The sequence below is a fragment of the Bos javanicus genome, chromosome 13, assembly GCF_032452875.1.
Source record: "Bos javanicus breed banteng chromosome 13, ARS-OSU_banteng_1.0, whole genome shotgun sequence".
Classification (NCBI taxonomy): domain Eukaryota; kingdom Metazoa; phylum Chordata; class Mammalia; order Artiodactyla; family Bovidae; genus Bos; species Bos javanicus.
In genome coordinates, this window is record NC_083880.1 from 53,640,948 (window position 1) to 53,668,877 (window position 27,930).

General features: G+C 41.8%; 2 protein-coding genes across 4 annotated transcripts in view; one reads left to right on the forward strand and one right to left on the reverse strand.

Annotated features, from left to right (window-relative positions):
* Nucleotides 1-295: 295 nt before the first annotated feature.
* On the forward strand, nt 296-14,507 carry GINS1 (GINS complex subunit 1). Of its 2 annotated transcripts, XM_061436795.1 has the most exons (8): nt 296-505; nt 1,020-1,287; nt 4,707-4,771; nt 7,197-7,295; nt 7,852-7,942; nt 10,335-10,451; nt 12,629-12,703; nt 14,350-14,507. In XM_061436795.1, the coding sequence occupies exons 3-8, from the start codon at nt 4,737-4,739 to the stop codon at nt 14,416-14,418; spliced, it is 486 nt and encodes a 161-aa protein (XP_061292779.1). In that variant the 5' UTR covers nt 296-505; nt 1,020-1,287; nt 4,707-4,736; the 3' UTR covers nt 14,419-14,507. The 2 variants fall into 2 exon arrangements, with proteins under 2 accessions (XP_061292779.1, XP_061292778.1); XM_061436794.1 differs by lacking the exon at nt 1,020-1,287 and having other exon boundaries at nt 297-505.
* Nucleotides 12,697-27,930, reverse strand: part of PCMTD2 (protein-L-isoaspartate (D-aspartate) O-methyltransferase domain containing 2) — a 66,962-nt gene continuing 51,728 nt past the window's right edge. For both annotated transcript variants that reach the window (XM_061436792.1, XM_061436793.1), the window contains exon 6: nt 12,697-13,903. In XM_061436792.1, the coding sequence (XP_061292776.1) occupies nt 13,899-13,903 (5 nt within the window). In that variant the 3' untranslated portion in view covers nt 12,697-13,898. The remainder of the gene's footprint in view (nt 13,904-27,930) is intronic.

Genomic DNA, 27,930 nt, shown 5'->3' on the forward strand with positions numbered 1-27,930 from the left:
CCGGGCCTGCCTTCTAGACCTCAAGGTACGCACACTGTCAACCAAAATGAGAATGACTGAATCCAACGGACGATCGAGCGTGCGCCCATCCCGAGTTGGGCAGCGTGAGAGCTGTCCTGCCGCTCAGCCTGAGCTTGGACCGAGGCCTGGACAGCTGGGTGGGGCTGAAGCCGGACTGAGGCCCGCAACCGCCCCAGGGAGACGCTCTGCCGCACTGCGGCTGTACCGCGGAGGCAAATGTCCCCTGGCGGCCACCGTAGCCCGGAGGCCGGCAGTGTTCTCCTATTAGTCGCCATTTTGGCGCCAAAACGGGGCGGAGGCGGGGTCGGCACTGCGCGCGCCTAAGAACAATAGGAGCCGAAGCAGTAGGAAATAGTGAGGTGGCACTTTGGCTGAGAGCCTGTGGTCCAAAGGGCCCGGTGCCTGGGCCATGTTCTGCGAGAAGGCCATGGAGCTGGTCCGGGAGCTGCACCGCGCGGCCGAGGGAAGGCTGCCTGCTTTCAACGTGAGGGCGGGGTCCTCCCCAGGGCTCTTCTCGGGCTGCACAACCCGGAGCGGGATGGCGGGTGTGCCTGTGGTTCCCCTCCATGGTTGTGGGAAGGTCGTGGGCAGGTCGGTTTTGGTGGCTTCCCGCGAGCGCAGGGGTTGCCGCCACTCTCCTCGCGCCCCCGACCCCCGCCCTGGTCTCCCGCCGCCGCCGCCGGCGTCCTCGTAGCTGCGGTGCGCGCGGGCTGGGCGGTGGGCGTCTCGCCCCGGTGAGGCGCAGAGAGATCGGGAAACGGGGTGCTAGAGTTCAGGTGTGAGTTACACCGGGAAGGTGTGGACCGGCGTAGCCCGGGCGTTAGGGCCGCGCCCTGAGGGCTGCAGTGAGTGTAGCCCCACCGGGGAGCCGGCCGTGCAAATCCCCTCCCCTCCCCGCCGGGGAAGGGCGGGCAGCAAGGGGGCTCCGGGGCCGGGAGGTTTGCTCGTCACTACAAGGCATTTCAGAGGAGCGACGGGATTACTCTGTGTTTTGATAGCTGTCGCAGCACTTTGGGGAATGGACCGGATAGAAGAAAGACTGGTTCTGAGTGGGTTATAAATAGACCACAGAAGAGAATGGATGTGGTCCACAGCCCGGTCGGGGGGCCCTGAACACCGTGTCCTAAGACGACAGGACTGGTAGGTACGAGGACAGGGGTGGAGGTGAGAGGAGTAGCCGGGGAGTGGAGAGACCGTCGCCTCTGGAGGCTTCACTCAGGTAGCAGAGTAAACATCTGGCGGTCAGCAGAAGAGCTTCTGGGTAAGGTGAGTTTTGAACAATCAAGAGCAGTTAGTCTGACCTTGGGTTATTTAACAAATGGGGAAACTGAGCTGCTGGAATTAAGGATCAAGTTAAAGGGCTTGTCTGAACTTGGGGCGTGTTGGAAGCGGAGCCTCAACTTGAACAGTTTTCTTGAACAGATTTCCAGTCTGTTATTCTTGCAACTTCAGGCAGTTACCTTATCTAAAAAGGAGACCACAGCGGGAGGTTCACTGGAGACACAGAACGCAGAGGGGTTGTTGTTGCTGTTGTTCAGTCCGTAAGTCATGCCCCAGTATTTGTGACCCCATGGACTGCAGCAGGCCAGGCTTCCCTGTCCTTCACTGTCTCCCTGACTTTGCTCAAATTCATGTCCATTGGGTCAGTTATGTCATCCAACCATTTCACCCTCTGTAGCCCCCTTCTCTTTCGTCGTACCCTCAATCTTTCCCAGCATCAGGGTCTTTTCCAATGAATCAGCTCTTTACATCAGGTGGCCAAAGTATTGGAGCTTCAGCATCGGCATTATTCCTTCCAAGGAATATACAGGGTTGATTTCCTTTAGGATTGACTGGTTTGATTTCCTTGCTGCCCAAGGGACTCTCAAGAGTCTTCTCTAGCACCAAAATTGAAAAGCATCAGTTCTTGGGTGCTCAGCCTCCTTTATGGTCCAACTCTCATATCCGTACATGACTACTGGAAAAACCGTAGCTTTGACTATAGGGCCCTTTGTCTGCAAAGTGGTGCCTCTGCTTTTTAAAACGCTCTATAGGCTTGTCATAGCTTTTCTTCCAAGGAGCAAGGGTCTTTTAATTTCATGGCTGCAGTCACCATCTGCAGTGACTTAGGAGCCCAAGAAGATAAATTCTGCCCCTGATTCCATTTTTTTTCCATCTGTTTGCCATGAAGTTATGAGACCAGGTACCATGATCTTAGTTTTATGAATGCTGAGTTTTAAGCCAGATGTTTGAGAGGGGTGTGGGAAGACATAGGAAGGAACCAGCCCAAAGGCGCAGAGACTTCCCACAGGTGCTGGCTTTTCAGACTGATAGTCCAGCTGTCTTTTTCGCTCAGATTTTAAGTGTTGGTTTCTTAGAAGTGTAAAATCCTGGCTTTTCTGGGTCTTAGACTGCACCTTTTCTTGCAGTCGTGCCTGCCTTTGGGGACTGGCCACTGGGACAGCTTAGCTGGGTTAGACTAAGAATTGATCTTGATCTGATTGACCCCTAACACCCTTGACCAACACATGCTTTTGAGAATCATTCCTCCCCAGCAGATGGTAGCTGGTTTAGAGCAGGGACTCTGCCTTGTTTATCCCAGAATCCCTCATGGTTAGGTGCTGTGTTTGACAAACTGGAATGATGCACTTTGGATATGCAGAACTGATAATCATTTGACACTTTAGGAAAATTATCTTGAGTTCCCAGAGGCTTACAGCTGGAGGTGGGAGCACAAAATGATGCCACTCCCAGTGTAAATTTTAAAAATCTAAGTCTTAAAAAAAGAAATAAAATTTTAAATCTGAGAACTTGGTTTTATCTTTACAAGTTTATTTCATGCTTGTCTTTTGTATACCTGCCGATTTCCTAATTGTGCAAGAGTTTCAGCTGTTCCTTAAAATAATATTTGTGATAAAAGGAATATTTAACTGAATTCTAGTAAATCAGACTTTTCCATGATATCTTTTTAACCAGTTGATGAAAGAAAAAGTAGAAGTCATGCTTTCATTTTTCATTAGAAATGATTTCTTACATTCAAGCAGGGTTAGGTAGTGTAATTTTGTAATTACACCAGTAGTGCTAAAACATTTTTGCTAATGCATATATTTTGGCTCTGAAAGTAGATGGGTTGCTTATCGCTGTTTTGTATGGAGGTTTTGTGTGTGTGTGTGTGTGTGTGTGTGTTTGGTTGTCATTGTTATAGAATTATTGGGTTTTGTGTGTGTGTGTGTGTAAAAATTTTAATTGAAATGTAGTTTATTTACAGTGTTTCAGGTGTAGGGGTTGCTTTTTGACAGACATTGTATAACATTTATGAATTTTATAATTCTAATGTTTTTATCCTTCCAAGGGAAGTTTTTTAGAAATTTGCCCAAGTAGGTAGCAGAAAAACTCCTCTGACCTTTCTGTTTTCTATCCTAGCAGTGTGTAGGTTTTTGGGGGGTTTTTTGGGTAATAACCTTTTAAGATTCTTTTCCAATAAATAATAAGTTATTTACATGCTTTTGTCATGTGTTATTACTTCTGTAGACTGTTGGTTTTTTGTCATTAGTTTTACTGAGGTATAATTTATATATAATACAGTACACATTTTAATAGATCTTTGAGTTTTGACAAATGTATACAATCCTTGTAACCAGCAACCCAACCAAGATTTCTGCTATCCCAAGGATTCCCTTTTCTCTTGTGGCACTAGCTACCTCCCATCTGCAGCCCTAGGCAACCAAGGATTTTCCTTCCCCTACAGATTATATTTGTCTTTTTTATTGTATTTCTGGAGTCAGCATGCCAGGAATTGCAAACTTTTCTGTACCGGGCCAGTTAGAAGCATACAGTATATACTCCTTTCTGTCTGACTTCTCAGCCCAGTCTGTTGACTGTGTATTTTGTTGGCAATTCATTCCTTTTTTTTTTTTTTTTTTTTTTTAATTGTGGTAAATGATACATAACTTAAACTTTGCCATTTCTAACCATTTTTCTGTGTACATTTCAGTGGCATTAATTATGTTATTAATTATGTTTCCAAAGCTATCACCCCTATTTCCAAAGCTTTTTCATAACCCCAAATAAACTATAGCCTTTAAGCAGTAACTCCCCACTCCTTCCCCCTCAGCCTGGTAACCTCTAATCTACTTTGTTTCTATGAGTTTGCCTATTCTAGACATTTCAGATAAGTGGAATCACACAGTATTTGTCCTTTTCTGTCTGGCTTATTTCACTAAGCAGTGTTTTCGAAGTTCATGTTGTCATGTGTATCAGCATTTCTTTTTTTGACTGAGGAATATTCCATTGAATGGACATACCGTTTTGGCTTATCTGTTCATCAATTGGACATTTGGATTGTTTCCACTTTTTGGCTGTTATGAATAATGCTGCTCTGCATATTTGTGCATAAGTTTTTGTATGAACTTAAGTTTGCAGTTTTCTTGAGTGTATACCTAGAAGAGGAATTGCTGGATAATGTGGTAATTCTAAATTTAACTTTTTGTGGACCCACACGGCTGTTTTCTATAGGGCTGTACCATTTTGCATTCCAACCTGCATTGTAGAAGGGTTCTAGTTTCTCCCCATCCTCTCCAACACTTGCTATTATAGCCATCTTAGTAGGTGTGGAAGGACTATTGGTTTTTCATAAGGTACATAAGCATAAAGTATTGCTACAAACTTGGTGGGGGAATTAATGAGTGTAATTTTATGTGTTCCAGGAAGATGGACTGAGGCAAGTTCTGGAGGAGATGAAAGCTTTATACGAGCAAAACCAATCTGATGTGTAAGTTGGTAAGCTTGATATTTTAAAAGAATTTAAGAAATACAATGTTGAAGTCAGATCATCTTAATATTCATATCTAAAAAGATATGATTTGGTTTTTTTAATTCTCTGTGACCCTGATCATACCCTAGCTATACAGAAGTAGGATTTGTGTTAATGATTGTTATGTCTATAGGGACCAAATAGAGCTTGGCACATGGTAGGTGTTTGATAAATAGTTACTGTTTGACTGGTGTGACTTGAAAGGATTTAGGGTGGATCCAAAAGAGATGAGACAGGAGCAAGTAACAGACCTAACAAGTGAAGTGTGTTGTTTCCATCAGGTGAGGCCTTACTGGTTTAAAGGGAGAACAGGCAGTTTGCAAATTCAGCAGGAGCAGCAGTGACTTCCAAAAGCTTGAGTGAAATCCCCTGGGAATTCGTGCTGCAGAACGTTACAGCGTGGTAGGTTAAAGGGTTCTGGAGTTGCAGACTATTTAGAGCCAACCATGGTAGTTGGCACAGTGGAGAATCTGGGCTGAACAACAGACTTCAGAGGATCCTGTGACTGGGTGAAAAATAAGATGCAAGAGTACTGACTGCTGGAGGAAAAATGAGTTATTGAGAGCTCAACCTGGAGAGAAGTCTGTCTGCAACATGAGATTTCATCCTTGCCCTTGTTAGGTGGTGTTTTCATCAGTTAGTTAGACATAGAAATCAGTAGCGTGTTGTTAAGGTTTGTGGATTACATAGAAGAGTAGAAACACTTTGCAGTGACTGTGTTTAATGATAGATACCGATGAACGAGGAACTGGTGTGCAAGAGGTCTGCAGTAAATGTAAGGGAAATGGAAAGTCCTGAACTCAGGTTCCCAAGTCATTCATTTGTTCATGCAACAGATATGCACTCAACAGTTATGAGCTGATAAAGGGCTCTGGTGTTTCAATTGTAAACAGCAGAAATGAAGAGGGTAAAACCAAAATTTTCTCCCTCTGTGTGAAGGACCCTAAAGTGCAAACATAGTTGAAGATCAAGAACTATTTCTTGGATGGGTGGAGGAGCATTTGACTTTAGAGTCCTTATCTCACTTTATGAGAATGAGGATTTGGAAGGATTTGATACCATAGAAAGAGGTAAACCAGGTGGAACTACCAGCTGTAAAGGAAAATGCTGTGAAGAGAGTAATGCACTGAAAATATTAGTAGATTGAGAAATCCTGGAAATTGTCTCCAAGGAAGAGACACTTCAGCTGGAGCCTGAATAAGTAGGTTTTAGTGAGGAAGTAATTGTGGGCACAGAGCATTTCTAGTTGGAAGAAATAGCATGTACAAAGGCCCTGAGTCATGAAAGAGGGTGGGATGCTCAGGGACCTGATCATTACCAAAGGCCAGTGTGGCTGAAACTTAGTGAGCAGGCAAAGGCAACACCAGGTGAGATTTTTAAGCATGTAGGGGAGGTGGTGGCATGTTTGTGTTCTAACAATCACCCTGGCTGCCATGTGGACAGTGGATGGTGGGACTGAGAGGGAATATGGTGGTCATGTAGGTGATAAAAAGGGTGAGCCAGACTAGGGAAAAAGAGAACAGTTTACAGACCTATTTAGGAGGTAACTGAACAGGCCTTGGTCCAGTAAGGGAATGACTTTCCTATATTCATACCATTGGGAAATTAATGATCCCCCAAAATTCTGTGCCCTATCCTCCTAGTTTGGTTCTGGGCAGGACAGTCACTATTACCAGTTTCTGCTTAAAATTCTTTGTCAGAAGTAATATATTCCTATTTAATTGCTCATTTGGAAATGTAACTTTTTTAAGGAAGTTCTTGTGTACTTAATCAAGTACTTTGACATTAAGTTGGGTATATTTTATTTGTGCTATTTCATTATAATCAAGAGCACACTATAAGCAACATGGAGAATAAATCTAACGTAGGATGAGAACATGATGTGAGGCCATAACCTTATGCCCCATGATACTTGATCTCCTGTCCCAGCATGAAAAAGGGATTCTAAAAAGTGAGGCAAAAAGTTGTCTTTTGGAGACAATGGAAATTAATCCGTGTGCAAAACACAATGTGCCACATGGCTAAACAAAACAATGGGAGTATGATCCTAGGCAAATTAGTTAGGTATTTTTAAATTTTTTTTTTTTTTAAAGAATTTAAGTTTGTCCACACAGCTTGCAGGATCTTAGTTGCCTGACCAGGGACTGAACCTGTGCCCTCGGCAGTCAAAGTGCAGTGTCTTAACCACTGGACCACCAGGGAATTCCCTGGCTCTTTTCTGTTTTATTCTGTTAGCAAAAGCTCCAATGTGGAGGCAGGTACTATTTAGGTAGGTTAACTACTGACATAAATGGCTAAAAACAAGTATGGAGTTAGTTGTTAGCTGACTTTGAAAATTTAACCTGTACTCAGTAGACAGTCTTTTCCTTAAATGTTTTACCAGGAATGAAGCAAAGTCAAGTGGACGAGGTGATTTGATACCAACCATCAAGTTTCGACACTGTTCTTTGCTAAGAAATCAGCGCTGCACTGTAGCCTACCTGTGAGCGTCTCTGTGTTTGCGGGGGTGGCAGGGAGCAATGGAGGGTTCCCATCCAAGAGGGTATCAGAAATTCTTAGAGGTGTCTCTCTTTTATGAACATTCTGAATTTTCTCTTTCCACTTAAACGTTTTTTATTATGGAAAATTACAGTATTCTTAAAACTAGGGAATAATATTACAACCCCCCATGGAGCCATCATATAGGTCACAGTTCTTAACATTTTGCCATAATTGCTTCATCTTTTTTTATGTGTCTATGCTAAACATTAGACATTTTACCACTGAATAGTTTCGTATGCATCTTTGAGAAATAAGGGCCTTTGGGGCCTTTTCTCACATGACCTCTGTATAATTCTCACACCTAGAGCAGTGAACATACCTTCACAGCATCCATCCAGTCTATTCTTATTTTCCACATTGTCCCAAAGGTGTCCTCTTACAGTGGTTTGTTTGCCTCTGGAATCAAATCAAAGTCCACATGTTACCTTCTGGTGTCTGAGTCTTAAGCCTCTCCTGATCAAGACAGCTTCTGATCCAATACCATATTAATGTTCTAGGTATGACCGGCTGCTTCGGATTAGAGCACTCAGGTGGGAATATGGCAGTGTCTTGCCAAGTGCTTTACGATTTCACATGTCTGCTGAAGAAGTAAGTTAGCGTTCTTATTCAAATTTGTAAATTCAGAAACTGGCTGAGCTTCTGGCATTGTTTGTGGTGGTTTAGTCGCTAAGTCGTGTCTGACTCTTGTGATCCCGTGGACTGTAGCCCGCCAGCCTCCTCTGTCCATGAGGATTCTCTAGGCAAGAATACTGCAGTGGGTTGCCAGTTCCTTCTCCAGAGGATCTTGCCAACCCAGGAATCGAACCTGGGTCTCCTGCATTGCAGGCAGATTCTTTACCAACTGAGCTATGAGGGAAGCCCCCTGGCATTGTTTTGTAATAGTATTTATAGTATTTGTCTTCTTGTTTTAACATTTGCTTTTCAGTAGTTTTTGGTCTGTTTGAGAATGGTAGGAGTAATTCTAAATGCTGTATGGAAAACTACTATTACTTAACAAAATAAAGGGTCCCGTTATATTAGCTGCTAGTGATCCATCAGTAGGATTTAAAACTGGCATTATTATTTGGAGGTTTTTCATAAAATATGTGTGTGTACATACTTTGCTTGGGGCTTCCCAGGTGGCGCTTGTAAAGAACTTGCCTGCCAGTGCAGGAGACGTTAAATGATGTGAGTTCTATCCTTGGGTCGGGAAGATCCCCTGGAGGAGGGCCTGGCAACCCACTCCAGTATTCTTGCCTGGATAATCCCACAGATGGAGGACCTTGGCAGGCTACAGTCCATAGAGTCACAGAGAATTGGACACGACTGAAGAGACTCCGCACGCACACACGTACTTTGCTTATCTTTGTGAATGTGTGATGAATTCTTGATTTATCCAGTCACTGAGGCACAATATTTAAGGACACAGGGTTGAAGGCAAGCAAACTCATGTAGAAACCTTGGCTGTATTTCTTTGAGATCCTAGGCAGGTGACTCCATCCCTCCCTGTGCCAAATTCCCTCATTTACAAAGTGAAGGTCATAGCATCTGCTGCAGTGACTTCGGACACTAACTACCTAGTTAGACCAAACTTCATAGGTTAAGACTGCCCTCACTTCAGACGCCAGCCGTGTTTGGGGGTTCCCAGGGACACTCTCCCTTCTGACCAACTGGCTACAAATTCAGAGGTTCCCATTCTCCCCTCAGGTTTGAGGCTTTTAGCCTCTTGATATCATTGCAGAGAGAAGAGGGGAGCTAGAAGGAGGGCTCCATCACCTGTGATTCATTGCATCATGGTTTGATCAATCAGTGCAGCCTATGTCATGACACTCCAGAGTTGTGTAAGCTTCCCTGGTTGACACAACATCGTGTGCATTGTTCCACATCAGTGTGCCCAGAGGGTGGTGTGTCCTGATCCCTCAGGGTGCTGCTGCTGCTAAGTCACCTCAGTCGTGTCCGACTCTGTATGACCCCATAGACGGCAGCCCACTAGGCTCCTCCGTCCCTGGGATTCTCCAGGCAAGAACACTGGAGTGGGTTGCCATTTCCTTCTCCAGTGCGTGAAAAGTGAAAGTAAAGTCACTCAGTCATGCCCTTGGCGACCCCATGGACTGCAGCCTACCAGGCTCCTCTGTCCATGGGATTTTCCAGGCAAGAGTACTGGAGTGGGTTGCATCAAAGCTTCACATCTGGGACTCTCCTAGACTTCACCCTAGGTGTCTCTTCCTTTGGCTGGTTCTAATTTGTATTCCTTTCACTACAGTACAACAGTGAATGTCAGGACAGTGCTTTCCTGGGTCCTGAGAGTCATTCTGGCAAAGTATTAAACCTGAGGGAGGGGTGTTCGTGTATATGTATGCACGCACACACTTTACTAGTGAAGGTTATGAGGATGTTTTTCTGTACAGTCTTTTTGGAGTTATCTTGTTTTATCTTTCACAAAGATCTACAGTACTGGAATAGATTTTTGTGAATAATGTATGAGCCAAGTTGCATGTCTGTGGGGGGCTTTCTTTTAGTCTATTTGTCCTTGTACTGATTTGATACTGCTTGAATGTAAGTTTGTAATACTTCTTAAGTAAGTTTTCCCATTTTGTTCTTCTTTTTTCAAGTGTCTTGACTATTTTTGGCTTTTTGCATTTCCATGCAAATTTCAGACTCCTTTGTCAAGTTCGATTTTTTTAAAACAATTGGAGTTTTGATTGAGAATGACTTGGATCTATAGATCAGTTAACATTATTATAATACTGAATTGTCCAGTCCTTGAAAGTGGTATATCATTCTGCATTTGTAGGTACCAATATGCAGAATGACCAATACCTACTGTTCTCGGTACCAGTGCCTGGTTCATAATAGGCAATCAATAATATTTGTAGTTTGAATGAATGGTCATAGTAAAAATGCATGTGGGCATGTGTGGTGTTTTTGAAAGGTTTAGTGTACAGTTTCTACAGATTTATTTTCTTACAGCTTTGTCAAATGGCCATCTTTATGTTTCCAGATGGACTGGTTCAATCGTTATAAAAAGTCCCTTGCTACCTACATGAGGTCATTGGGAGGAGACGAAGGTTTGGACATCACACAGGATATGAAACCCCCAAAAAGCCTATATATAGAAGTAAGTACACCTTTTAAAAAATGAGTGTTTCTTTGATGCATAGAGTGTGCTGACTTTTGTCCAAGGGAGGGGGGCATATGAATATACACTAGTGTATATAGGCATACCTTGGAGACACCATAGGTTTGGTTTCTGACTCACAATAAAGCAAATATTCACTAAAACATGTCACACAAATCTTTTGGTTTCCCAGTGCATGTAAAAGTTATGCTTACACTAGTCTATTGAGTACATGTTAGCATTATATACATATTTTTTTGCTAAAAAATCCTGCTATCTGACAATGCAGAGTTGACACAAATCTTGTTTGTGGGGGGAAAAAAATCAATATTAGAGAAGCGCAAAAAACAAATGAGAGGAAACATAAACCCAAGCCAAAACTTTTACCTGTAGGTGGTGGTGGGAACAGGACTGAACAGCTAAAAATTTTTGGCTGTACCTGTTTTAAAAGTTTGGAAAACTCAGCAGTGGCCACAGGACTGGAAAAGGTCAGTTTTCATTCCAATCCCAAAGAAAGGCAATGCCAAAGAATGCTCAAACTACCGCACAATTGCACTCATCTCATACGCTAGTAAAGTAATGCTCAAAATTCTCTAAGCCAGGCTTCAGCAATACGTGAACCGTGAACTTCCTGATGTTCAAGCTGGTTTTAGAAAAGGCAGAGGAACCAGAGATCAAATTGCCAACATCCGCTGGATCATGGAAAAAGCAGGAGAGTTCCAGAAAAACATCTATTTCTGCTTTATTGACTATGCCAAAGCCTTTGACTGTGTGGATCACAATAAACTGTGGAAAATTCTGAAAGAGATGGGAATACCAGACCACCTGACCTGCCTCGTAAGAAACCTGTGTGCAGGTCAGGAAGCAACAGTTAGAACTGGACATGGAACAACAGACTGGTTCCAAATAGGAAAAGGAGTACGTCAAGGCTGTATATTGTCACCTTGCTTATTTAACTTACATGCAGAGTACATCATGAGAAACGCTGGGCTGGAAGAAGTACAAGCTGGAATCAAGACTGCCGGGAGAAATATCAATAACCTCAGATATGCAGATGACACCACCCTTATGGCAGAAAATGAAGAGTAACTAAAAAGCCTCTTGATGAAAGTGAAAGAGGAGAGTGAAAAAGTTGGCTTAAAGCTCAACATTCAGAAAACGAAGATCATGGCATCTGGTCCCATCACTTCATGGCAAATAGATGGGGAAACAGTGGAAACAGTGTCAGACTTTATTTTTGGGGGCTCCAAAATCACTGCAGATGGTGACTGCAGCCATGAACTTAAAAGATGCTTACTCCTTGGAAGAAAAGTTATGACCAATCTAGATAGCATATTGAAAAGCAGAGACATTACTTTGCCAACAAAGGTCCATCTAGTCAAGGCTATGGTTTTTCCAGTGGTCATGTATGGATGTGAGAGTTGGACTGTGAAGAAAGCTGAGCGCCGAAGAATTGATGCTTTTGAACTGTGGTGTTGGAGAAGACTCTTGAGAGTCCCTTGGACTGCAAGGAGATCCAACCAGTCCATTCTGAAGGAGATCAGCCCTGGGTGTTCTTTGGAAGGAATGATGCTAAAGCTGAAACTCCAGTACTTTGGCCACCTCATGCGAAGAGTTGACTCATTGGAAAACACTCTGATGCTGGGAGGGATTGGGGGCAGGAGGAGAAGGGGACGACAGAAGATGAGATGGCTGGATGGCATCACAGACTCGATGGACGTGAGTTTGAGTGAACTCCGGGAGATGGTGATGGACAGGGAGGCCTGGCATGCTGCAATTCATGAGGTCGCAAAGAGTTGGACGCAACTGAGTGACTGAACTGAGCTGAACTTTAGAACCATCTAAGTATCTTACATATTGTTAAAATGAAATCAAAGTGAGAAACCAACCCAAAACTCTCTTTGGCAGCTCCTTCAGTTTCCTTGCTGTCAGTGCTGACCTACACATATATTCAGAGATTTGCCAGTTTTCTTCCTCGCCATCAGTGGACATTGGAACTAGTGGACACGGGAACCACTAGTATGCCTCAGAAAGGAATACTAAGCCTAACTACACAGAGAAGGAGCACACAGAGCCTAAGACTTCCTGTAGGTACATGTACAGTCCCCAGATACTTGATGGTTACTTCATAATAAAAAATAATTTAGATATTATAAAACATCAGTTTTTCTTTTCAGGTGCGGTGTCTAAAAGACTACGGAGAATTTGAAGTTGAGGATGGTACTTCAGTGCTATTAAAAAAAAATAGCCAGGTATTTACTGTCTTAGGATACTTTAAATTTTTTAAGAGTATTGAATGATGGAAATGTTCAGTAGCTAAATAAATATCACCTTGCCACGATCATTTGTGTCATAGGCATTAAGTTTATCATAATTATTCTTTTATCCTTTTTCTAAAGACTTTAAGCAAACGTTGCATATAGTAAGAAAGGGTTAATACCGCTGACCCTTAAACATCATGTAGGGATTCTGGGTGCAGTCAGACTGCCTGCTCCCCATAGGCTCTAGGTGCACGGGCTTCTGTGGTGGCAGCACACAGGTTTGGTAGTTGTGGCGTGTGGGCTCTAGGGTTTGTGGGCAGAAGCCTTCCTCTTGATGAGACTTGGTCTCTCAGTGTCACTCTAAAACTGGGGTAACTTAAAAGCATCAGCTACTGTAGTGGACATTAAGAGGCTTCTAACATGTCTGAGCACATCAGAAATAAGTTTTCTATAAAATCTGTGTTATAGATCACCCACATAATGTGAAATATTAATAGGGAAACATTTTCCTACCATATAGTCCTTTATTCTTGACTCTATGGGGCATGTTTCCCATTGCCCAGAAATGAGAACAAATGTCTTAGTAGACATTGGAATAACTGTTCAGTGAACAACTCCATTGGTTTTTTTTTTTTTCTTTCTTTTTTTACATTTCATAGTTGTAAGACTTAAAAAATTCAGTTAAGTTAGACATCAGTCCTCGGCCCATGGGTCTTCATGACTGGTTGGCAGGAGTTTCTTTGGTCATGGGTCCCACGTGAGGCCTTGAGTTTGTGAAAAACTGTCAGGCACACAGTGCTGCTGAAGTAGCGTCCGCTTCCTTGAGTACTTGCCGTACTCTCTCCTTCAGTTCACCTTCTAGAGTTCTCTACGCTGCACTTTCTAACGCACTGTTTTTCATTTTTACTCAAATATCTGTGTCTGTCTAGTCTTTGAGGTTTCTTTGGTCACCTGTGAGCTTGAAAAGTCTTCCTGCCTCACTCCCTGCACCTCCCTGCTCCAGAATTTAGTAAATGTTCCCTTCTGTGTTAAGCCTTGCTGTTTGGGAGGGAATGAGACCAGGAGATGCCATTCCACCTCAGAATGAGAGCAGTGTGCTCTCTGGAGACATGGAGGATGAGCTTTAGCTGGGCACCATCTTCCTCAACACACAGCGTGTGGTCAGCATCCATAGGTTACAAAGACTTCATCCTTGAAAAATATGGGAGAAAAGTTGCACTGTTAGTAAAGGAATGACTGTTCAGACATAGATCCTCAAGAGGTTTAATGGAGAAGACACTCCTTCCATTTGCCTTAGTGAACTGTTGCCACATCCCTTGTAGTCTGTGGCCCAGATCACCTACCTGGCTTTCCTGTGCATAAATCTAAAAATGCGAACGCTAAGGAAAATACCTACTAGAATTCAGAAGTCTTTAGTTTAAATTTAATTTAAAGTATGAATTTGTTTATAAAATTCAGATTTTAGTACAGCTCTAAGTAACATCAATTTCAGTTGATGAAAATAGCAAATATAAGCTTAGCTTTTAACTACTTCGCTGGTGCAGTTTGAAATATTCAGCATGCATTGCTGCTTTTTAATGACACGACATGTAATTTAAAATAATGCTCTTCATTCCTCTTCCTCCCCCACCCCTCAGCACTTTTTACCTCGGTGGAAGTGTGAGCAGCTGATTAGACAAGGCATTCTGGAGCACGTGCTGTCATGACCCCTGGCTGGATGGCTGTAAGATTCCCTCCTGGTGTGAGACTGCACCCAACCAAAGTCACTTCTCCACCTCCCCAAGGCCCACTGCTTTTTGGTTCTAAAATTGAGACATTATTTAACCAGGAATGCTTGGTGGAGGAGTATGGTTTCTTTTTTTTCTTTTCATTTGGATGTTAGTTTCTTTTTTATTTCATTTCTGAATATAATTCTGTTACCGTCCATGGTAAACATGTTTGTGAATCTATGTTGTATGTTTGTACTTGAAGTATCAGTTCTCAAAAGAGAATTTGCACTCTGGCAGTACAAAGCCTCCACAGACATCTTACCCTGCTGCCCACAGCTTTAGAGCGAAGTCTAAGATCAGGGTTCTAGCAGATGCTGTGCTTAAAGAGAATGCTTCCCGGCTAATATACAGCCATCTTCTCATTCTGTTCTCACAACGTGCAAGAGGTTTGATTTTGTATTGTATGGGATTCTCCCCTTTGTGTAGTAAGTTGTATCTGTAATCATAACGTTTCTACAATTCCCAAAATACTATCGTACGTTTTAGTTTCATGAAAGTAAACATTTGTTACATGTTCATCTCTTCTAAACACTGAGGAAGAGTTTCACTTGGATGTATAGGGAGGCCTCTTGTATTGTTGCTGGAAGTGTGCATTGTGCAAGCCAGGCAGCTGAATTTCTGAAGTTTGTGTTTCCAAATCATGGGCAGGTGGAGCTGGTGGTCTCTAAAGAGCACAGTGGACTTTGCCCATTTCCAGCAGTGGTGGCTGGTCTGGCTGGTGCCTGTCTGCAAGCTTGTGTCGCAGGATGTCCATTTTGGAAAGGGAAACTGAGATTGGGGCTAGGAAAGGAATTTTGTGCAATTTCCCCCCAAGAGTCACATTGACCAGAAACTCACATGAAGAGCTGATCAACTAAGTGAAGGGCAATTTCTACTGCCCAATAAAATGACAGGCATCAGAGAAGCACCAGGTGGTCCTACCTGCTGGTCAATGGCCTTTCTCCACCAGTCCCCTCCATGACCAGCCCAGTAATCTCAGAGACATTTAAGTTTAAAATACAGATAAACCCAGTACCTGGTACTCTCTGTGCAGTGCATTTCTTAAACGGGAATATTTGTGGCTAAAATTATACTCAAGTAGTCAAGCTATGGAGAGCCTCTACCTAGGGTGTGGGTCTGCATATTTTCACAACACACATATTAATACTTAGTCAGCAGGCAGCCCTTGGCAGATTCTTTTCCAAGCTGTGTGGCTCATAGGATCTGTTTCCTGACCAGAGATTGAACCTGTGCCCTGGGCATTGAAAGCACAGACCCCCTAAAATAATTCCTTCCATAGATTCATAGCCAGATCAGATTTTCATCTGAATCTCTGCCAATAAACAATATGGAAAATTTCCCTAGTGAATGGGATGGATGATGTTTTAACTGTGCGTCAGTGGTCACTTCCCTTGCATTCTGCTCTTCCAAGCATGTGGAACCACGTGCAGGTGAGCCCAGAGCCCATGTGAGTCGGCTGTGAGGAGGAGCCTGCGGTAAAGGCCACTGCCCTGTGGCCAGCCCAGCATCATTCCTGTATATAAACCGTATGATGTACTTTTCTGATTCATTCCCAAAATAAAATAATAAGTATGTTTCTTACTTGAAGTAAATGTATACTGGTTGAAAAATTAAAATTTTGTAGGTTTTATTGATTTATGTTGATTGGTCCTATAGAGTTGTGGCTAGAATTTTAAAATACATGTTTTTTTATTTAAAGGTAATAAGTGCACAATTAAAAAGATAAAAGAAAACATACAGTGTAGAAAATGAAAGTAAGTTCCTGTTTTACCTACTAAATGCCACCATCCAGTGTGCCCACTGTTAACCGATTACAGATTTAAAGTACAATCCCATTTCAGGCGTTTTTCCAATGAAATACTTTCCAGTTTTTGTTCCTAATGTGAATGGAATCTTCTTTTCTGTTATAATTTCTAACTGGTTTTGGATGATAAATATTAAAAAGCAGTAAATTATGATGACTTGGCCACTTTCCTATATAAAGTCATTTCTTTTTCACATTGATTTTGTCATCTGGAACTTTCAGAAAAATGTTGACTACTGCTGGTAATAGCTGGCAGCTTATCCTTTTCCTGACTCAACCTGAATGACACAGTCTTCTTCATCTCTCTACCCCATGCTTCTCCAGGAAAAACTCGTAAGACTTGTGGCCTCCCTCGGTGCAACCTGAAACTTCAAAATAAATTTAAAACCACAGTAAAACAATGGTAATTAACAAACATGATTTTTTCCAAGTGCACTTTTGGAACTTGAGTGATGATCATATATGGTTTCTCACTTAACTCCCTAAAGTTACGATTACATATATATAACTGTTGCACTGTCTTACAGTCCATTTGTAACATTCTTCTTGGCCATGGTGTGTTAACCATTCATTGAACTGCAAGATTTGATTTGCTGTTATTTTATTGTGGAATTTTGCAACTTTGAGTGATGCTGTTTTATAGCGCTTAGCAAGAGGGGATGGATGTGTGTGTGTATTCACATATGTCTGCTTTGTCGGTGTTTTCAGTCATCTGTTGCTATGAAACAGCTATCCAAACACAATGGCTTTAAACCACACCTCTCTTGACTTTCACAGTTCTGCAGGTTTGCCAGGCTCAGCTGGGAGTTCCTGCAGATCTTGCTTGGGGTCCCTGATGCAGTTGCATTCCTCTGGTGACCTGACTTGGATGGCTTGGCCTCTGTTCTTCATGTGGGCCTCTTGCGAGGTTCTCTGCAGTGAGCTGATTGGGCTTCTTACCTGGCAGCTTGGGACCCTGCAGGGTTAAGAAGGTGGATGTGCGTGCTGCTAGTTTTCTGAATGACTAGGCCTGGTAGTGGACTAGCACCATTTTCTGCCAAATTCATTCAACCAATACAGCCCCAGGTGCTCAGAGTCAGTGAAGGCCACATGGACCACATAAATGCAGAACAGCAAGAGGCCCCGCCGTCAGATGGGGCGTCGGGGTTCTGGTGTCAGTTTTTAGTGCTGCACGTTCCTTTATCTATTTTTCATAGAAATGTACCTTTTAAAATAGCATTAATACCTATAGAACTATCTCAGTATGAATCTTCTTTGGAGAGAGATACTTGATGAATCTTTTCTTTAGTTTGAGGTCAAACTTTTCTACTTTTTCTTAAGTAAATTTCAGTTAGTCTTCTTTTCTAAACTTTTTAAATCTATATTTCAAAATGTATTACGGAATTTTTTTTCTTTTCACTACATATGATTATCCCTAATATGTGTCTGTCTTTCCTTTTTGGTCTTAGTCCATAACTAGAAGAAGTATCTGTAATAACACTGTATTAATCCTTTAGGAGGATTAATGTAGTGGAGGGAGGTGCTAATTTCACATGGTCTATTGCTTTTCACAATTGATGGTATTTTAGGATGAGTTGAATTCATTGTGTTTTGTAACTTTACAAAAACAATGTTTTAATATAGTACAAAATGTAGGAACAAAGAAGGTAGCTATCTACAAGTCAGACAGAGGCCTCAGGAAAAACAAACCTGCTAATAAGTTTGGGTTTCTAGCCTCCAGAATTGTAAGAAAATAAATTAATTTTGTTTCAGTCACCCAGTCTGTAATATTCTGTTTCGGCAGCCCCTGCAAAGGGCGTTTAGTATCTTTTTTTTTTTTTTTTTTTATGTATTTCCCTAATTGAGAGACTTGAACAGTTTCCATCCTTTTGCTATTATAGACAGAGCTATATGAGTAACCTTATACATACATCATTTTACACATAAACAGCTTGGTGTGTAGGATAATTGTAATTTTGATGGGATTTGTAATTTTTATAGGAATTATAATTTGTTCTACACCAGAAATTATGAGAGTCATTCCCCCTAATCTTTGCCAACAGTATGTTATTTCCAGTTGGGGCTGTTAGAGAAAAGATGCCAGGAACGTTGATGTACAAGTCTGTTATGGATGTGTATTTCTTTTCCTTTGGGCAAATAACTAGGAGTAAAATGGCTGGGTCTTAATGTAGGTGTGATTTTTTAACTTTTGAAGAAACTTCCAAACTCCTCCAAGGTGGTTGTGCATTTGCACTCCCACCAGCACTGTATGAGTTCCAGTTCTACATCCACTCCAATACTTAGTATGATTAGCTTTTTAAATTTTACCCATTCTAATAGGTGTGTAGTGCTATCTCACTGAGATTTTAATTTGTATTTCCCTAATGACTTAAACCTCAGTCCATAGTTCATCAGGCACTCCATCTATCAGATCTAGTCCCTTAAATGTATTTCTCACTTCCACTGTATAATCATAAGGGATTTGATTTAGGTCATACCTGAATGGTCTAGTGGTTTTCCCTACTTTCTTCAATTTAAGTCTGAATTTGGCAATAAGGAGTTCATGTTCTGAGCCACAGTCAGCTCCCGGTCTTGTTTTTGCTGACTGTATAGAGCTTCTCCATCTTTGGCTGCAAAAAATATAATCAATCTGATTTCGGTGTTGAGCATCTGGTGATGTCCATGTGTAGAGTCTTCTCTTGTGTTGTTGGAAGAGGGTGTTTGCTATGACCAGTGCGTTCTCTTGGCAAAACTCTATTAGCCTTTGCCCTGCTTCATTCTGTATTCCAAGTCCAAATTTGCCTGTTACTCCAGGTGTTTCTTGACTTCCTGCTTTTGCAGTCCAGTACCCTATAATGAAAAGGACATTTTTGGGGGGTGTTAATTCTAAAAGGTCTTGTAGGTCTCCATGGAAACGTTCAACTTCAGCTTCTTCAGCGTTACTGGTTGGGGCATAGACTTGGATTACTGTGATACTGAATGGTTTGCCTTGGAAATGAACAGAGATCATTCTGTCGTTTTTGAGACTTCATCCAAGTACTGCATTTCGGACTCTTGTTGACCATGATGGCTATTCCATTTCCTCTAAGGGATTCCTGCCCGCAGTAGTAGATATAATGGTCATCTGAGTTAAATTCACCCATTCCAGTCCATTTTAGTTTGCTGATTCCTAGAATGTCAGCGTTCACTCTTGCCATCTCCTGTTTGACCACTTCCAATTTGCCTTGGAGATGGTGACTGCAGCCATGAAATTAAAAGACGCTTACTCCTTGGAAGAAAAGTTATGACCAACCTAGATAGCATATTGAAAAGCAGGGACATTATTTTGCCAACAAAGGTCTGTCTAGTAAAGGCTATGGTTTTTCCAATGGTCATGCATGGATGTGAGAGTTGGACTGTGAAGAAGCTGAGCGCCGAAGAATTGATGCTTTTGAACTGTGGTGTTGGAGAAGACTCTTGAGAGTCCCTTGGACTGCAAGGAGATCCAACCAGTCCATTCTGAAGGAGATCAGCCCTGGGTGTTCTTTGGAAGGAATGATGCTGAAGCTGAAACTCCAATACTTTGGCCACCTGATGTGAAGAACTGACTCATTTGAAAAGACCCTAATGCTGGGAAAGATTGAAGGCGGAAGGAGAAGGGGATGACAGAGAATGAGATGGTTGGGTGGCATCACCGACTCAACGGACATGAGTTTGTGTAAGCTCCGGGAGTTGGTGATGGACAGGGAGGCCTGGCATGCTGCAGTCCATGGGATCACAAAGAGTCAGACACGACTGGGTGACTGAACTGAAGTAAACGACTAATACTGTTGAGTATCTTTGCATGTAATTATTTCTAGTCTGTGTATCTTTTGCTGGTGAGTTTGTCTAAATCCTTGCCTGTTTGTCAAACTACTAGTTGCCGTCTCATTGAGTTTGGGGAATTCTTTATGTGTTCTGGATATAAGTCCTTTATAAGCCATGTGCTTTGCAAAATATTTTCCCACTTTGTGGCTTGGCTTGATTTGTCTTACTCATTTTCTTTAACAATCTTTTGAATAAAGTAGACATATTTGGTTTTGACAAAATCAAATTTATTAATTTGTATTTTTTTCTGCTTTTGGAGTCATATGTAAGAAATTTTTTTTCCAGCCGACGGTCTCAAAACTTTTCTTTCTTTATGTAGAAGTGTTACACTTTTAGGTTCTACGCTTAAGTCTATGATTCTGGTGTAAGGTGTCGGAGAAGGCAGTGGCAACCCACTCCAGTATTCTTGCCTGGAAAATCCCTTGGATGGAGGAGCCTGGTAGGCTACAGTCCATGGGGTCACAGAGTCAGACATGACTGAGCGACTTCACTTTCACTTTTCACTTTCACGCATTGGAGAAGGAAATGGCAACCCACTCCAGTGTTCTTGCCTGGAGAATCCCAGGGATGGGGGAGCCTAGTTGGCTGCCATCTATGGGGTTGCACAGAGTCAGACACGACTGAAGCAACTTAGCAGTAGCAAGGTGTGGGTGCAAGGTCACAGCAGGGGCTGAGGGGGATAATACGGATACTCAACTCCTCCAGTACCTTTTTCCTCATTAAGCACTAGTGAATGGTTTGCTGTGCCAAGCACACTCTTCACAAAATACCCCATGGGGCTGGGCTGCACCCTCAACATGGAGTTCACCCACCCCTGTTCCTTTCCTTGACCTCTAGAGTAATCTTCATCGTTTCCTTTTGTCTGCTTCCTTTGGATTTAATTTGCTCTTCTTTTTCTAGTTATTCAAGGTGGAAGTTGAGGTCACTGGTTGGAATAGTTGTAGAAATAGTGTTATCTGATTTGCTCCAAATTTCTGCTTTTTCTTATTTATCTTGGCTGTGCTGAGTCCTTTGCTTTTCATATGAAATTTAGGATCAGCTTGTCAATTTCTACCGAAAACAGACCTGCTAGTATTTTAGATTGGAACTACATTGAATCTGTGTATCAATTTGGGGAGAATTCACATCCTAACAATATTGAGCTTTTCAGCCCACAAACAGCCCAGTTATTTTGTCTTCTTCCTTTTCTTTCAGTAATACTTTGTAGTTTTCAGTATACAAGCCTATCATATCACTTGCCAGCATTTCATAGTTTTGATGCTGTTGTAAATGGCATTGTAAATTTCAAATTCTAATAGTTTATAAATAAAAATACAGTTGATATCTAACTTGTGTCCGGGATCCTTGCTAAACTTACTTATTAGTTCTAACAGCTCTTTTGTAAATTATACCAAGTCTTCTACACCATGGTCGTGTTTTCTGGAATTAAAAGTTTTACTCCTCCCTCTCTAATCTGGATGCCTTTTATTTCTTGCCAATTGCCCTGCCTAGAACTTTCTGGAGAGTATTGAATCAAAGTGGCCTGAAAAGAAGTCCCTATCTTGTTCCTGATCCAGGTGGCAAGCACTTGGTCTTTTACCATTAAGTATAGTTTAGCGCAGAGTTTTTTGTGGCTGCCCATTATCTGGTTAAGGAAGTTCCTGTCTATTCGTGGTTCACCTGAGATTTTATCAGGAATGGATGTTGGAATTTGTCTTTTCATTTTCTGTTTCTGTTGAGATGATCATATACTTTGTGTCTTTTAGTTTATTAGGCCAGTAAACTGCAGTCCACGCAGTCTCATTTACAGCTGCTCAGTGCTCAGTTGTACAAAAGCAGGCCATGGGGCTGGCTTTCACCCAGAGCATGAAGTTTGCCAACCCCGTTCTACTCCTTAACTTTTACAGTGATGTTTAATATTCTTTTCTGCTTACTCTAGGTTTAATTTGCTCTTTCTCTGTGGTGGAAGCTGAAGTCACTGATCCAAGACCTCTGTTATAATCCAGTTACATAGTGCAATTGATGTCCCCTAAGTACTGCTTTCCACCCCCACAAATTTTAATGTTTCGTTTTCAGTCAATTCTAAATCTTTCATTGCTTGTACATCAGTTTCCAAATATCTGGGACTTCAGATGTCATTTTGGCCTTGAATTCTAATTTAGAAGAACCTACTTTAAAAAAAATTTTTTTAATTTTATTGGAGATAGCTGATTTACAACGCTGTGTTAATTTCAAATGTACAGCAAAATGATTTAGTTACACATATATCCATTCTTTTTCAGATTCCTTTCCCATACAGATTATTACAGAATATTGAGTTCCTTGTGCTATACAGTAGTTCCTTGGCTATTTATTTTATGTATCTTAGTGTGTGCATGTTAATCCCAAGCTCCTGATTATCCCTCCCCAGCCACATTTCCCCTTTGGTGCCTAAATTCATCTCTGAAATCTGTGAGTCTGTTGCTGTTTTGTAGATAAGTTCATCTGTGTCATGTTTTAGATGAGATTCTATGTATGAATGATGTCAGTAATGGTATTTGTCTTTCTCTGACTTAGTATGATCCTCTCTGGGTCCCCCATGTTGCCGCAGATGGCACTGTCTGCTCTTTACTGTGGCTGGGTACTCTTCCACTGTATACATGGACTCGTCTTCATCCCTCTGTTGACAGATGTTTAGGTTGTTTCCGTGTCTTGTCGATTGTAAATGGTGCTACGGGGAATGGATACAGGTGTGGCTGAGCCCTCTAGCTGTGCACCTGAAACCATCACAATATTGCTAATAGGCTAAACTCCAATATAAAACCGGTTAAAAAAAAATCGACTACAAAGGATAAAAAAACCAGTAAGCTGGTTGCAGAGTAGGTCTCCTTCCCCACCAAGTGTTGTGTGATGCAGTAACACCCCTTCTCTACATGCTCTGAAAACTGGACAAAATCGGCCTAAATATTTTGTTTTCAGTGCTTAAGTAGGATGCTGGGAAGAAGAGCTGAGTAAGGAAAACAAAGGAACTAGTTAAAATTTCCTTCAGGTAATGAGATAGGCTAAAATTTCCTTCAGGTAATAAGATAGAGCTAAAAATAATATGTCTAAGCATAAGTCTTGAGGAATAGAGCTCTCTTTATTAATCTAACTTAATTACACTAATCTTCCTCCTTTGGTTTCAAATTGTCCTCATCCTCTTAAGATGCTGTCTGTGACTTTCATGTGCAGACAATTTTAACTTTTAAAAGCAGCTGAACAAAATAAATATGGATCTGTGAAAAACAGGATATATAGAATAAATATGTCAAGCTTTCCTACCATTTACTAACTTATTAATTGTTCTTTAAAAAAATGGCACAATTGGCACCAGAACACTAAAAAAGCAAGGAGATGATGTTCCTGAATCTGGAACTTCAGGCTTCTCATCCTTTGTTAACTCCTCTGAAGGTCATTAACAAGAGTATTCTTTTAATCCCTGCCCATGCTTTGCCAATCTGCATATTTACTGTAGGTTTATGGATGCTCATGTCCTTGCTTAACAACTATATTAGGAAGTGAATTCTGTTCACCTCAAATATCCTGTTTACTCCCCATCAATCAAGGCCCCGGCCAGGCCATGTCACAGGCCCTCCCAGAGCTGTCCTCTCCCGACCACACTAGCTCACATCCACACAACTCTTAAATTCCCGCAACTCTCTTTGGTATCACTGAAAATGCAAAGCTTACCCCTTGACATTGTTATTTATATATATATATACACATTATATGTAAACATATAAAATATAGTAGGTAAGAGATATGTAAAATACATAAGAAATATATAGAGTCCCATGAAACGAATTCCATTGAATTAATTCCAGGTGACTTGGTGTGTTTTTTCTTGTCCTCTACTTGTACAATATTCATCTGAAATTCAATTACTATTATTAGAACTGCAAGAAATAGAGGACTAGGATCTTACCTCCTGGAGTTCCCATGTCAGTGCTTCATCCACATTCCCTGGTCTCTTGCTCCCCGGAGCTCTCCTTTGCTCCAACTTTTTTATTCTTTTTATAGGTTTTTCTACAATACCTTCACTTTACCTTTTTTTTTTTAACTATGTTTCATTCTTTTCTTGTGCACTCTTTCTCAGAAGCACAAGTGCACACACAGGTTCCCAACCAGCTCTGTGTTAAGCACTGCTTTACTGGGCTGTCTCTGACTCACGTTTTCATATTCCACAATATTACCACATGCCAGGAGAGGCAACTATTTGCCTGTTTGCTGCTCATTTTGACCCACATCACACCACAATGAAGCAAAAGAAAGGGTCACAGGCAGACCATGTGATGGTTGGTTTAAGATGCTGGCCTTTCCTAGAACCGCTTTGAACAAATTATTTCCTGCTGTCAAAATAACCATACTACTCAAAGCACGCTGCAGATTGAATGCATCACCTTAACAATGGTGTTTTTCACAGAACTAGAACAAAAAATTTTATGGTGTGTATGAGAATAAAAAACCCCAAATAGCCAAACAATCTTGAGAAAAAAAAGCAAGAGCTGACAAAATCAGGTTCCCTGACTTCAGACTACAAGCTAAAGTAATCAAGACATTGGTACTGGAAGAAAAACAGAAATATATTGCATATATCAATGGAACAAGATACAAAGTCCAGAGAGAAACCGATGCACCTATGGTCAAGTAATCTAGGATAAAGGAGTTAAGATTATAGATGGAGAAAAGACAGCCTCTTAAGTAGTGTGGCTGCACGGGCACAGGAGGGCCTAGAGGAGCTATCCCACGTTGAAGGTCAGGAAGGGCGGCGGTGAGGAGATACCCCTCGCTTAAGGTAAGGAGCAATGGCTGCGCTTTGCTGGAGCAGCTGTGAAGAGATACCCCATGCCCAAGGTAAGAGAAACCCAAGTAAGACGGTAGGTGTTGCAAGAGGGCATCAGAGGGCAAACACACTGAAACCATACTCACAGAAAACTAGTCAATCTAATCACACTAGGACCACAGCCTTGTCTAATTCAATGAAACTAAGCCACGCCCATGGGGCAACCCAAGACGGGCAGGTCATGGTGGAGAGATCTGACAGAATGTGGTACAGTGGACAAGGGAATGGCAAACCACTTCATTATTCTTGCCTTGAGAACCCCATGAACAGTATGAAAAGGCAAAATGATAGGATACTAAAAGAGAAACTCCCCAGGTCAGTAGGTGCCCAATATGCTACTGGAGATCAGTGGAGAAATAGCTCCAGAAAGAGTGAAGGGATGGAGCCAAAGCAAAAAGAATACCCAGCTGTGGATGTGACTGGTGATAGAAGCAAGGTCCAATGCTGTAAAGAGCAATACTGCATAGGAACCTGGAATGTCAGGTCCATGAATCAAGGCAAATTGGAAGTGGTCAAACAAGAGATGGCAAGAGTGAATGTTGACATTCTAGGAATCAGCAAACTGAAATGGACTGGAATGGGTGAATTTAACTCAGATGACCATTATATCTACTACTGCGGGCAGGAATCCCTCAGAAGAAATGGAGTGGCCATCATGGTCAACAGAAGAGTCCGAAATGCAGTACTTGGATGCAATCTCAAAAACGACAGAATGATTTCTGTTCGTTTCCAAGGCAAACCATTCAATATCACAGTAATCCAAGTCTATGCCCCAACAAGTAACGCTGAAGAAGCTGAAGTTGAACGGTTCTGTGAAGACCTATAAGACCTTTTAGAACTAACACCCAAAAAAGATGTCCTTTTCATTATAGGGGACTGGAATGCAAAAGTAGGAAGTCAAGAAGCACCTGGAGTTAACAGGCAAATTTGGCCTTGGAATACGGAATGAAGCAGGGCAAAGACTAATAGAGTTTTGCCAAGAAAATGCACTGGTCATAACAAACACCCTCTTCCAACAACACAACAGAAGATTCTATACATGGACATCACCAGATGGTCAACACCGAAATCAGATTGATTATATTCTTTGCAGCCAAAGATGGAGAAGCTCTATACAGTCAGCAAAAACAAGACTGGGAGCTGACTGTGGCTCGGACCATGAACTCCTTATTGCCAAATTCAGACTTAAATTGAAGAAAGTAGGGAAAACCACTAGACCACTCAGGTATGACCTAAATCAAATCCCTTTTGATTATACAGTGGAAGTGAGAAATAGATTTAAGGGCCTAGATCTGATAGAGTGCCTGATGAACTATGGAATGAGGTTCGTGACATTGTACAGGAGACAGGGATCAAGACCATCCCCATGGAAAAGAAATGCAAAAAAAGCAAAATGGCTGTCTGGGGAGGCCTTACAAATAGCTGTGAAAAGAAGAGAAGCGAAAAGCAAAGGAGAAAAGGAAAGATATAAACATCTGAATGTAGAGTTCCAAAGAATAGCAAGAAGAGATAAGAAAGCCTTCTTCAGCGATCAATGCAAAGAAATAGAGGAAAACAACAGAATGGGAAAGACTAGGGATCTCCTCAAGAAAATCAGAGATACCAAAGGAACATTTCATGCAAAGATGGGCTCGATACAGGACAGAAATGGTATGGACCTAACAGAAGCAGAAGATATTAAGAAGAGATGGCAAGAATACACAGAATGACAGTACAAAAAAGATCTTCATGACCCAGATAATCACAATGGTGTGATCACTGACCTAGAGTCAGACATCCTGGAATGTGACGTCAAGTGGGCCTTAGAAAGCATCACTACAAACAAAGCTAGTGGAGGTGATGGAATTCCAGTTGAGCTATTCCAAATCCTGAAAGATGATGCTGCGAAAGTGCTGCACTCAATATGCCAGCAAATTTGGAAAACTCAGCAGTGGCCACAGGACTGGAAAAGGTCAGTTTTCATTCCAATCCCAAAGAAAGGCAATGCCAAAAAATGCTCAAACGACCGCACAATTGCACTCATCTCACACACTAGTAAAGTAATGCTCAAAATTCTCCAAGCCAGGCTTCAACAATATGTGAACCGTGAAATTCCTGATGTTCAAGCTGGTTTTAGAAAAGGCAGAGGAACCAGAGATCAAATTGCCAACATCCGGTGGATCATGGAAAAAGCAGGAGAGTTCCAGAAAAACATCTATTTCTGCTTTATTGACTATGCCAAAGCCTTTGACTGTGTGGATCACAATGAACTGTGGAAAATTCTGAAAGAGATGGGAATACCAGACCACCTGATTTGCCTCTTGAGAAATTTGTATGCAGGTCAGGAAGCAACAGTTAGAACTGGACATGGAACAACAGACTGGTTCCAAATAGGAAAAGGAGTTCGTCAAGGCTGTATATTGTCACCCTGCTTATTTAACTTATATGCAGAGTACATCATGAGAAACCCTGGACTGGAAGAAACATAAGCTGGAATCAAGATTGCCGGGAGAAATATCAATAACCTCAGATATGCAGATGACACGACCCTTATGGCAGAAAATGAAGAGGAACTCAAAAGCCTCTTCATGAAAATGAAAGAGGAGAGTGAAAAAGTTGGCTTAAAGCTCAACATTCAGAAAACGAAGATCATGGCATCCGGTCCCATCACTTCATGGGAAATAGATGGGGAAACAGTGGAAACAGTGTCAGACTTTATTTTTCTGGGCTCCAAAATCACTACAGATGGTGACGCAGCCATGAAATTAAAAGACGCTTACTCCTTGGAAGGAAAGTTATGACCAACATAAATAGCATATTCAAAAGCCGAGACATTACTTTGCCAACAAAGGTTCATCTAGTCAAGGCTATGGTTTTTCCTGTGGTCATGTATGGATGTGAGAGTTGGACTGTGAAGAAGGCTGAGTGCCGAAGAATTGATGCTTTTGCACTGTGGTGTTGGAGAAGACTCTTGAGAGTCCCTTGGACTGCAAGGAGATCC

Excerpts from the sequence above, each read along its gene's own strand:
- GINS1 (XM_061436794.1), top strand. The coding sequence starts at position 431 with ATGTTCTGCGAGAAGGCCATGGAGCTGGTCCGGGAGCTGCACCGCGCG. Across the intron at positions 7,943-10,334 it reads TTCACATGTCTGCTGAAGAA|ATGGACTGGTTCAATCGTTA; the intron begins GTAAGTTAGCGT and ends TTATGTTTCCAG. Across the intron at positions 12,704-14,349 it reads TATTAAAAAAAAATAGCCAG|CACTTTTTACCTCGGTGGAA; the intron begins GTATTTACTGTC and ends CCCACCCCTCAG.